The 12,886-nt window shown below is 37.9% G+C and overlaps 1 protein-coding gene across 1 annotated transcript in view; it reads left to right on the top strand.

Moving 5' to 3' along the window:
- The window catches only part of swi2 (Protein singed wings 2), a 91,080-nt gene extending 78,194 nt beyond the window's left edge, over window positions 1-12,886 (top strand). Inside the window, exons 4-8 of the mRNA XM_083135027.1 lie at window positions 506-688; window positions 7,563-7,721; window positions 9,392-9,502; window positions 10,734-10,823; window positions 12,430-12,886. Coding sequence (XP_082991153.1) covers window positions 506-688; window positions 7,563-7,721; window positions 9,392-9,502; window positions 10,734-10,823; window positions 12,430-12,606 — 720 coding nt within the window. The 3' untranslated portion in view covers window positions 12,607-12,886. The remainder of the gene's footprint in view (window positions 1-505; window positions 689-7,562; window positions 7,722-9,391; window positions 9,503-10,733; window positions 10,824-12,429) is intronic.

The following is a 12,886-nucleotide window of genomic DNA, read 5'->3' as shown; positions in this document are numbered from 1 at the left end:
ATCCCTTAACCTCAAAAAACTTCTTTCCCCCTTACATTAAAGTTTGACATATTGGCATGTTTCATATGCACTATGCTGATGAAAACATTTCACCTTACAAGATATGTACCAATTCAAAAATAATATAATTTTATGATATTAGAGGTCTTAAAAATCGTAGAAATGTATTCTTCCTGTACACACTAGTTTTGGCACTTTTTACTTTTGAATTTATTCTCATAAAATGGTGTCTAAATATACAAGTCTAGTTTCAAAGCCTGAGTCCAAACTGAAACATTTGATAAAAGTTCGTGATAATGATTGTAGCTGCCCTTTTTGCAAAAATTTGCCTATGTAATCTACAATAATGTTTCAATGTAAAAGTTAAATCTATGTTTAATCTTTCATGACTTCAAATACTGCAAAGCTGATGGAACTTAATTCAATTTACTCACTGAGGTGTCTCATAAAGTTGTGATATATATATACTGTAGCATTTGAAACTATGTCTTGTATTCTGTTGTAGAATTTCGAAAATAACTGTTTAAACATGGTGCCATACAACTGTACTTGTTCCATAAGCAAGATCCTTCGGATGGAAGATGGGCTGTTCCCCGTTACAAGCATCAATTGCAGCTCCAGAAGCATAGAAGAACTCCCGGCTACTCTGCCCCCAAACACAACTACACTGGATCTCAGGAACAATAAGGTATGTGTGGTATAATTTTAGGAGATTTTTGGACTGTTTAATTATGTTTGCCTTAAGAATGACCATAATATCAATCAAGAATTCGCAGGTATAAATGCATACACATATATCTGTAGTTAGATATATCATCTGGTAGATGCATATGACTCTACATGTGTGTATTACAATTAAAAGTATGTTTATTTGCTTCAATGAAATATGCTACTTACGAGGGTCGTTCAAGGAAAAAGTTTCCCCTTTTTTTTTTTTTTTTGAGGAAATACAAGCCCGATAAATGAAATGAAACTAGCAATGTGTTCTTTCGTCTTTCCTCTACATTTACACACAATGGAATGTTCATGTGGGCTACCGTGCATGCGCGGCACGTGATTAGCGTGAGTGATGCAGTGAGAAACATGCCCTGACCATAAGGAGTAGCGAGACATGGTGGAACAACGTGTTTTGGCGGTGTGGAGTAAAGAAGAGATTCATTCTGTGATCCGGTATGAGTGGGCAAATGGTCTTGCTCCTATCCACATCTGTCTGGACTGCACACAAAATCATCCATGAAAAACTGGGATACATGAAGGTTTCATCGCGTTGGGTCCCACGACATCTCACTGCAGAACATCTCACGATGCATATGACATGTTGCCTGGATTCTCTGACCCGGTACCACAATGAAGGGAACAACTTTCTCTGCCGTATTGTGACTTAGGATGAGAGCTTCGTTCATCACTACACTCCAGAATTCAAACGGACGCCGATGGAATGGAAACAGCCGTGAAAAGTGTTCTTCATTCCCTGGACCCCGGATTTTTTGCAGATGGCTTTCAAAAATTTGTGCAACGATGTGACAAATGCTTGTGCCACCTTGTAAATTATGTTGAAAAGTGAGAAAGGACCATGCTATTTGGTGCAACTTTATTTTTGTCTGTAACTTAAGAAATACATTTTTTGCAACAGAGGGAAACTTTTTCCTTGAACGACCCTCGTAAATGCTACTTAAGTTCAGCACTAATTCCTATTCTTCGAGTATAAGAGAGTGTTTTATTGGCTAAGTTTGTTGTTATTTTGCAGTTAACTATTATGATAAATGCAGTGACCTTTCCAACAGTGTAAGCCTAGCAGGATGAAGGTTATTTATTGTTGTGCTTATTTTTGGACTGGCATGGTCAGTGATTTATCCACACGCATCCCCCCCCCCCCCATTTTCCCCAGAATACTTCCATGGAATTTTAAACAAAACCCTAATTTTGGCACTAAATTCAACCTTACACTCCTTACAATCGAAGTTACACTACACTAGATTAAAAATTTCGGATAAATCACTGAGCCTGGTGTTTTCTTTGCTAGGCTGTGTATCTCCTACATTTCAACTGAAAATAACGTCAGTCTTATTCCTAACTAAATGAGTAACCTAACGATAAAAAATATGCAAAGTTAGATAAAATAAAGAATAATGATACTAAAGGAAAGAAGAAAACAGAAAAGTGCTGAATACTTTTTACAATCGCATAACCAATAATCAGCTTCGTACCATGAATCACAAAATAGACGCATTCTATTTTTTGTTTATGTTACCATGCCTGCTAGAGAAGGGGTGAACCTACCCACAAGTGCTTTCTTAGGGTAGTGTTAAACCAAATCTAGCACCTAAAAGACCATAAACAGGCTTTTCGTACATTGTTCAAAGAGTGTTTAAATCACGGACTATGTAATTAAATATAGGCCTAATTAATAATATTTGGTTCACATTTGACATGAGATTTTTAAAACTGGTTCAATCTTCAGTTTTCATTAAATATTTAATTTTTAAAAACGTTTTGCACATTTTAGCTCAGTTACTACCAGCAGAGTTCAAACAAACAAAAAACAGAGATCTTAATATTTCTCTTACAAGCGAAAAACAGAAACAAGCGTTTAGCACATTAATGTATGTCTGGTTTTCTCATTTGTTTTTAGGTGTTTCTCCTTTTACCCTTCCTGATAGTTTTTTTGCTTCAGATTTCTCTGTTCCTGAAAAAAAACTCCTTGAAACACCACCGGCTCAAATTTCCTTTGCAGCCAACCATTCATACCCGACGATGCTGGAGCTCCCTCCTCTTGCAGGACCCGTGTCTCACTGGTGCGTATTCACGGTTAGTCAGTGAAGCCAACCCTAGCATAATGGTGCTAAATCTCGCACAAGTTTAAAAAGTTGTTTGTATTTGTAAGTTGGGGATATAAATTAAACTAGAGAGCCACTGTTCGTGCTAGTTGAATTTTCTCAAACTTTTGACATGTAACGCTGAAACTACCCCGTTGGTTGAACCATTCAAATTAATATTTATGTTTTTGTTATAAATTAATATTAATAATATGTAGATCCAAGAACAATTTAGTAGTATGTAGCATAATTTTGGAGTTCAAACCACACCATGGATGTCCAGAAGGGGCAAGGGGAGGAGGCCGTTTCTGGAAAATGAATGTCAACCATAAAATACATTTCACACATATTATTTCATTTCAGTCACACCAAATTATGTTAATTATTGTAAGGGCGTTGCAGAAAAATGTTAACTTCAAATTGAATTAGTATCTATTGAGGAGGCAACTCTATTTTGGGGGAAATATACCTAGTTTACCCCCACCCCTGGAAAAAATACATGTACTTTGCTTAATTCTCCCTGGTGGAAAGAAATACTGCGAGCGTCCATGAACAACACTTTTTCTAAACAAGAGGTTTGCAATGCTGCTGTAAGCCTCTGGCCAAAGGTTTACACACGTAGGGTTTTGGCCCGCTCTTCTCCACGCAGATAGGGTTTTATCAGAGAGAAGAAGGGTAGACACTGCTCGCTTGCGGTCAGCAATTTGTAAGGCAAAATTCAGAAGGCTTACAGCTTTTCACAAGCATAAGGAGGGAGTTCCCATGCGCTATGCCGCCTGGTGCTGAAGTGTTGCAATCTAACAAACAGAATCTCAAACACTGGTGTCGAAAGTTGAACTTTGTTGTTTAAGAATTTTGCCATATAATTACATACATCTTACTAGAACTAATAAAGTTTAAGCTAGGCTTACACGGCTTACATGGATAAATGCTTTCGAACATGGGAGTATGATACATCAAACGAGGAAGAATAGTACATGGAATGTATTTAGTCATAGAAATAACATTTGTTAATGATTGGTCACTCAGATGCTTCAGTGGTTAATTGTGCTGAGTGATCAATTTAACAATCTTAACACTAATGTTTCGGGTCTGAATCCTGGTCTGCTTTTGTGAGTGTCCCTTATTCAAATTCAGCTACTAACAATTCTCATGGCTGTGTTAGCCAAAAGAGGCAGAAAAATGACATAACATAAAATAAGAGAAATAGGAAATGATGATTTATACATCAGCAATTAGTCTTCCTTGTGGAACATTTTACACTCTAAAATTTATCTCTCTTAACATATTGACATCATATTATGGGAACTGAGATATGCTCCCTTTTTAAGCCATGTCTTCTGCTTTGTCAGGTTATATGTAATAAAAAGTACCATTGTCTCCCCGATGGCATGATCATGTCGTCACCTTGTAAAAAAGGGGTTCCAGGTTTGATACACGGAGGAGGCACATGGTGGTTTGGAACACAATTGGGAACCTGGAGGCCCCGTCCCAATTAGCCTATCTGTGTACACACACACACACATACCAGGTGTGCTGGTTAATAATTCTTAATTTCATCGCTGGATGGTGCTGGAAGCAAGGGTTGGTGAACAGTCTCAACTGTTACGTCAGTGTGTTGCCAGGACAGTACCTGTCAAAATGCCGTGGATGTGCAACCGAGTGCGAGTGATTGTGATATTGGGTTTGTGTGGGAAACATGTTAACCTTCAAACCAAATAAGGAGCATGTGCTTTTCTCCTGTTCAATCAAAAGAAAAATGTGAGTGAAAGCCATTGTATCCTTGTGGAAACATACGGTGACAATGTCCTAACGCAAGACACGTGTGTGCGTTGATTTCGACGATTCAAAAGTGGTGATTTCGACTTGAAAGGCAAAGATCGCCCGGGCCAGCTGAAAAAATTCCAAGATGCCGAATTCCAAGCACTGTTGGACGAAGACAATACGCAAACGCAACAACAACTGGCAGAGAAGTTAAATGTTGTTCGCCAAACCATATCTGATTGTCTTCATGCCATGGGAAAGATCCAGAAGGCAGGAAAATGACATCTGAACGACAGACAAATGGAAAAGCGAAAAACGGTGTGTGAAGTGTTGCTTTCTCGGCATGAAAGAAAGTCTTTCTTGCATCGGATAAAGACTGGGGATGAAAAATAAATCTACTTCGAGAACCCAAAATGCAAAAAGTCATGGGTTGACCCAGGACAACCTTCAACATCGACCGCAAAACCGAATTGCTTCGGAAGGAAGACAATGCTGTGCATTTGGTGGGATCAGAAGGGTGTGGTGTACCATGAGCTTCTGAAACCAGATGAAACCGTGAATGCCGTTCGCTACCGTCAACAACTCATCAATTTGAACCATGCATTGATCGAAAAGTGCCCAGATTGGGCAACAAGACACGGAAAAGTGATTTTGCAGCACAACAATGCCTCATCACACACAGCGAAAGGTGTCAGAAACACCATTTCTGCACTTGGCTGGGAATTCTTGCCTCACCTGCCATACTCACCAGACTTAGCCCCTTCGGACTACCACTTGTTTTCATCGATGTCTCACTCACTTTCCCAGCAACACTTCAACAATTACGAAGATGTCAAACAATGGCTTGCTGACTGGATCACCTCAAAATGTAAACGATCTTTCTGGAAGGGCATCCATAATTTGACGGACAGATGGGCACAATGTATAGCTAGCGATGGCACATACTTTGAATAAAGCACTTGTTACCTTTCTCCCCAGATACACTTGTTTTCTTTCGGATCAATTAAGAATTATTAACCGACACACCTTGTATACAGAGTGAGGGGAGAGATCGAGAGTGACTGTTCAGGGTTTTGTTGCCTTTCAAAGTTTCTTTTATGTTTACTGGTTAGCAATCAGAAATTGGAAACAGTCTTCCTTCCATCTAACTAGAATCAATTCTAGGAACCTTGCTTACAAAACAAGTATAGATGTATAGTTGAGTTGATGGACTAGTCAGGGGATGAAAAGCTCAAATCACTTGTTCATCCTGAATGAGATTTTCTTCAGTATATTTGGTGATGTTTCCTCCCAGCTCATTGACTCTGGTAGAGATTCCATTGTCCTCACCTTCCTGCCACAGTTAACCTAATTATACAATAAGTTACAATTATTTAACAAGCTGTTAATATGTTTATAGCATGCCTCTCGTTTCATATGTATGTGTGTGCATATGAAGGAAAGATAAAGAACTTACATTGATCTCAAGAAACAAAATCATGAAAATACCTTGCAGTGAGCACAACCAAAGTCTGGAACTATTCCACAAATCCGCTGAGCACAAATAATGTTGGAGCATTGGTTTATGTAGCTTGCCAATCAGATACACAAACTGTCAGAATAAGAAGATGGAGAGGAATGTTTCGTTTACATTATCTTTACACCTTCCAAATGCCTTCCTGTAGCATATGGGAGTTGTCCAGAAGCTTTTGTATACTGCACTTTGATTACTGGTGTGTTCACACCATTCAATAACTGGTCCTTTTCATCTACCAAGCCTCAAGGTTAACATAATAGACTGAACAGTGGAAGTTCAAGGCAATGATTTTTGGTATTTTTTTAAAAAATTCCACAGCACCCCTGTCCCCATGTCAACATTCTAAAATTTTGTACAATGGCTTGATTTAGGATCATTACAGTGCTTAATTAATCTTAACCCACCCCCTCCAAAATCAACTTACACTTCTTGAAACTGAAAATTCTATAAATTTCATTGACCCGATTTATCTCTTTGGGTGACTGTCCCAGGCACTATCTTCTCATGTGGTGTCACAACCAACTAAAAATGTTTATGGAATAAAAATAATTGACAATGACAATCAATAAATTTTAGGGCTGAGCCGATACTAAAGTTGGTATCAGTTGGATTTTTTTTACTGATACTGGCCAATACTTTTCCAGCATTTTGATATTTTTTAGGGTCCATAGTAATGCTTTTCAACACTTTTGCAGAGTATAATTATTCTAGATATTATGCAAAAATCGAAGTTTTCATTATTTTGCACCGGTATTGTCTGAATAGCTGCATTTTGTGATTACATAACAGGTATTTTAATATTCAGGTGTAATTCTTGAATGTTTTAAAGCAAAACTGCTAAATTGGTGCATATAGTTGGAGTGGAATACTTACACAATAATTTTAATCAACTTTTAATTGTTATAATTTTCAACAATTGGCATCCAGCCCCATACCCAAGAATTTTTTGAAGAGGGGCAGATCCAAAATTGTGGAAGAAAAAGAAGATCCAAAATGCTGTTGAAGTATCAGATGTGATCACCAATGCTATGGTAGTATTGCAGCTAGAGCTAGACATACAGGCGACCTCCATGGCAGAGTGGTTAGCACAGTTCACTTAGATGCTAGAGGTCCCAGGTTCGAATCTCAGCCTGGGCATGAGTGTTCTTTATGACAGTCCCTTCATCATTTTCATCATATCATCACTCATTCTCATTTTTGCAATTACCCAAAAGTCGAAAAAAGTGCTTATTATCCTATGCCATTACAAAAATAATTATTCTATATATTTTTTTAGTAATGGAATACATAACCCTATCATGTGAATGGATTTTCTTGAAATAATCATAAAGCAGCAATTTTATTCACTGATATCACTGATGTCATATTCAAAATCATGGTTGGATATGGTAATACACTTAAAAGGGATAGCTTTGTTATTAGAATGTCTCTCCCTACATTAATCAGTAATTTTATTTTTGTTACAGATTTCTGACTTGAAACCTCTAGTCAATAATGTCAACTATGGAAGTGTTCACAATTTGTACCTGGATAATAATGAAATCAGTTCCATTGATGTGCTGGAAGGCTCGAACTGGTTACTCAATTTCCGATTGCTCAGTTTAAGGGGCAATCATCTGACACAGGTAAGGTAGATTCATTGTGTTTCTCATATATATAATAAATAACACAGGTTGTTGAGCACATAGGCAGTGCTCGAAGTGAGGGGGATGCGGGGGTATATCCCCTCCCCCCAGCTAGCAAAATTTTCGTAACATATCCGCCAGCTGTCTTATTGCCACTTGTTAAACCATATTAGCATCCCCCAGCTAACCTCAAGGCTAGACCAAGCATCCCGCAGCTAACATTTTCCACTTCAAGCACCCCACATAGGAAATATAATCTCTGACTATGGGATAATATTCATCCTCAATCCTGGTGTGGAAGTGAACTATATCCCGAATCTTCATGCTGTACCTCCAGATTCCAGATGGCATGGAGCCAATTCAACCGATCATTTGCAACCTATTGTGTTCAGAAAACGTGCTACCCAGCCAGTTTCTCACAGCACTGGTGCTGGCTGACCTTGGTGGTGGAGTGGTTAGCATGCTGGAGTGGTTAGCATAGCATGCTATGATGCCAGCCTGGACTTGGGTATTCTTCGTGAATATCCCTCCATAATATTATCATCCATCCTTATCTTCATGATTTGTCAGAAGCGGCAGAAATTGAAGTAAAAGAAACCAAGTCAATCTCACAGCCCTGGTGTAGTGAGGTGTATATTGAGTTGTAAAAGGAAGAGTACAAGTAACTGATAATTCATGTAGATATATAATAATGTACATTGACAAATCTAATCAAGTATAGACACTAAACTGGCATGACAAGGAGTGTACATTCTCATTCTTCTCCAAGATGTATTTTAGCTCTGAGAGCAATACAATGAATTGTAGACATTCGAAGTTCATTTATATTTCGCTTTCATATGTTTGTTACCAGAAAGAAAGAAGAAGACTAGAAAAAATCGAGAGGCTTGACTTCTAGAGACAGGAAACTGCGAAGGATGATGATGATGTTCATTACCATTGGTAACTGAACATGTCTAACTGGCTTTCAGTCTTGCCATCAAAGTTCCTGGGTTCGAGTCTTGGCATTGAAGTGTGACTTCATTGATTATGTGTAACCATCGATCATGCTCATCATTGTAATTAGTGGCAGTGGCAGAACAGTGACGTAAAATATCAAAATATAAATATATGTAAGGTATCATGTAAGAACATGAAATCCATTTTAGATTTGTATTTTTCTCTCTTTTCTTGCTTCTTCTACTTTTCCAGGTTAATTGTAACATAGAGAATGAGTGATAATTAGATGTAATTCGTGAAGGTAAACAGAAAGTAACCTGCAGGCCCGAGCATTAGATTCTGAGTGCTCATGCACTTGGGCCATTGAGAGTCATTTTTGAAATCCTGACAGTTGTTCATTTCAATTCAGGTAATTATTTCATTATTTTCTGTGAGAATATCACCAGAACGTAGCAAGCACTTAAATAGTCTGCCTCCAATTTAGACCCCTTTCATTACGCCACTTCCTAAAACTGTCAAAATATGGATACTTCTTCTAAAATGGTGTCCCTGCTTAAAGTAGCACTAAAGCTACTTAACAACACTCAACCAGCCTACAATCAATTAGTATCTCGGGGCAACCCTGGAAGTAAAGGCAGATGAAAATATGTATGTTAGTGTTGTGCTTGCTATTACTACTCAAATTTATTTAAGCTAAAAAAAAAAGTACACTTACTTTTTTGTCCTTTCAGCTGCATGCATATGCTTTGGACAATGCATTCCAGAAGAATAAAAATGTTCTTCATGTTTCCCTTGGCAACAATCCATGGATTTGTGATTGTGTATTTACACCTAGCTTTCAAGTAAGTTCTTGAAAATTTATAAAATGCAATTTAGAAGGTAACCATAAATTCATAGCTATGGTGACTAGACTAACCTCACGCATAACGCACGTGTTCCTGTATACTTACATTAATAATGACTGGTATTTTTAAACGAAATATGATAGTGGTGACATATATATAAGATGCCATGTGACATCACACACAGTACTTGTTCATTGTATCACATTCGATTTAAAAATTACAATATTGAGACCGGACAGTAGACCAGTGTTGTCCCCCTGGTTAAGAAGATTTTCATAAAGCATCCCTCAGTTAGGATAATTTGCATAGGAATCTGCACTTTGAGCATTGGGTTGAATGCATATTTTATTTTCAAAAGTAGAACATTCACATTATTAGCTATGAATGTTAAATCTTCAAATATAACAGTAACCGATCATCATATTCGGTGATGTGATGTGTCATATTTCATCCTCAAGTACTTCTGTTATAAGTAGGCAAAATACATTAGACTTCAATGCATTATATTCAATCTGCAAATAAACATAACAAACATGCTGATAGAAGAAGTAAAGCAGGGAGCACGTTACCTTTTTATTCTTTAAATATTTTAGCTACACTTTTTACCAAATGCAAGTTTGCAGCTTCTTTTCCAGCTTTTGAAGAAAACAACAGGATGTTGTTGGAAATATGAAGATTTAACATTCAAGTGTGTGTTTACTTTCTTTGAAGAATATTTACATCACAAACCATTATACATGTACTATTTTACTATTAGCATTACTATTTAGTAGGTAGGGAGAAGGCAAATTAGCAATTAGGTGGGACAATGATGTTTGTGATAATGCTCATATTGTCCCACACTATGGCGATGTAGTCCAAGGTGTCCAGCTTTGAGCTCAGGCTACAGGACATGATTTGTTTTGAGTTCCCTTGGAGAAGCATAACAACTTTTCTCCTGAGATTTCGGCCATTGTATGGAACCGGTGGCCACCCACCATAGTGAGGAAATTGGGAAGTTACGATTGAATAGTGTAACCTGGTCATGGAAACCTACAACTACTGGTGGTTCTTCGTGCTGACCACAGATTACCCCGTAACTAGTTGGATGATCGTCCACCTCTGCTGAGGCATGTGGAAATGAGGCCGGCAGTCAGTAGGTAGGCCCTGACCATCACAGGCTGTTGCACCACGGGTATATTGTACATTTGATATTGAATTTGTGTAATATTTGTGCTCTCTTTCACAGACACTGATAGCAAAATATCAACGCCTAGTTAAAGATATAAAAGATATTAGATGTCGTGTTATTGAAGGAGACGAGAACAGCAAGGTTCTGGTAAGTACTTTATTTTTACAATTACATATTTGTTGCATAGGCAGCTGAATTGCATTAGCTTCCTGGGCTTCAAACCTGTCACTGTTTTGAGAAGTAATAGTAATAATTATAATAACAATTCTGTAGCTCACTAGAACCATTGGTCTTCCACACAATTCAACCCTTAAATCAATTTGTTGCAAGAAAATTGGAAGATGATAGGTTGTTTTGTTCCTTCATCATCGCAGAAATGCCAGAATTTCAAATGCAAGCAGTAAGCAACATCTCCCACAGTCAACGCCATTTTGTGCTGATGAAAGTGTAGCACATGTAAGAAATATAGCCTCCCTCTGCACATGCACGTGCATAGTAAGTTCTTATGATTTCCACATTGCATCATATATTGACTAAGCAACAACTAACACATTAACTAAGAGTCAGGCTTTGTGAAGGCAACACCAAGACAACCGGCACAGGTTGAAGTGGAAGAAATTGTTCCATTAAAGAAAATTTGCAGTGCTCTTTACCTTAACAGCACATATGAATTGCTCAAGAATTAATTATAGCATCTCCAATTCACTGTCCTCCTCCGTGGCCATGTGGTCTAAGGTGCTGTGCTTTGGGCTCCGACTGCGGACGGCGTGGGTTCAAGTCTACCTGGGTTCAGTCTCTAGGTTTTCGGCCTGTGTATAGGACTGGTGACAACCCGTTATCGTGAGGAAATTGGAGAGCTACAAGTGAGTAGCGTAACACAGCCATAAAAATCTCCTATAACGGCTGGGTGTTCAACGTGCTGACCCCCACATCACCCCATTACCGGTTGAAGAACTCCACACCTCTAGATAGGACTGTGGGAGAGAGACTGGCAGTTGGGGGATAGGCCAAGGCCCTTACAGACTGTATTATTATCCCCAATTCACTGAATTTTCATCTATCAGTGATAATTACAGAATTTTCTTCTGGATTAATTTTATTATGGGTTGTGTGTGTTTTTGTTTCTGTTTTTTTGTTTCTTTGTTTTGTTTTACATGCAACCAGTTGCCTCAGAGTAGTGGTGTATTCACTATTGAGGTACTGACAATCCCTGGTCTTAGTCCTGGTGTTGGATTATTATCATTGCAATTAGCCTAAACATGCAGAGGAGTAACATACAATAATAAAAAACTACAAATATATTTAAGGAACCACGATGATATAGTGGATAGGGCATTTGCCTGGCATGTGGGAGGCCTGGGTTTGATTCCAGTGGTGAGTGATCTAAGGTCTGAATGTATCCGGTCTTCTCCCCCCATAAAACAGTTCTGGGGCTCACCTAGCCTCAACTAAATTGGTACCTGGGGGTTAAAGGAAACTGGAGCATGGTGCTGATCACATCACCTCCAACATGGCCGATATCGATACAATGTGTGGAGCCCTACTCCTGCAACCCCCTATGTTTTTTTTTCTGATGGCATGGCGCAAAGTACACGAGGAACTTTACAAATAAATTTATATGCAACCGTGAACATTCCAAACCATGAGCCATAACTGGTTTATACGTACATTATTGCATCTTAATTCTTAGATAAGAAAATTTCTTACTCATGTTTATTTTTTTAGTGTTTAATTCACATTTGGAACTTTCCAGATAAATGAATTATCTAGGACAGACATGTGTGATATGAGAGATGGCATAAATGTCCTCGACTTAGTCAATGGTATTCTTGCTTCCTTGATCATTTTAATAGTGGGGAAGCTTGGATATGATTACTATACCTTCAAGAAGACTGGCAAGTTACCATGGATTGTGTCAAAAATGCCATAAATGGTGCCCATGTTATATAAGTTAAGTGATAAAAAATGTGATGAATGTGTTCAACTTATTTTGACATTGAGTAAAAATGTGGATTTTATTGACAGTTATTCAAGTACTGCAGTGTGTTTTTTGTGTACCGTACTGTATTCATAGTGTTCAAAATATCAGGGTATTCTATATTTCATTTATTTTTCTGCATATCATTAAATATCCATTATTTTGTATGTATGTACATAAATGTATCAAATGTATTATGTAACTTGTAAGCGTATCATTAAAAATTGTGAAA

The sequence above is a fragment of the Lepisma saccharinum genome, chromosome 14 (assembly GCF_977018435.1).
Source record: "Lepisma saccharinum chromosome 14, izLepSacc3.1, whole genome shotgun sequence".
Taxonomy (NCBI): Eukaryota; Metazoa; Arthropoda; class Insecta; order Zygentoma; family Lepismatidae; genus Lepisma; species Lepisma saccharinum.
This window is presented reverse-complemented; position numbering and strand designations above follow the sequence as displayed.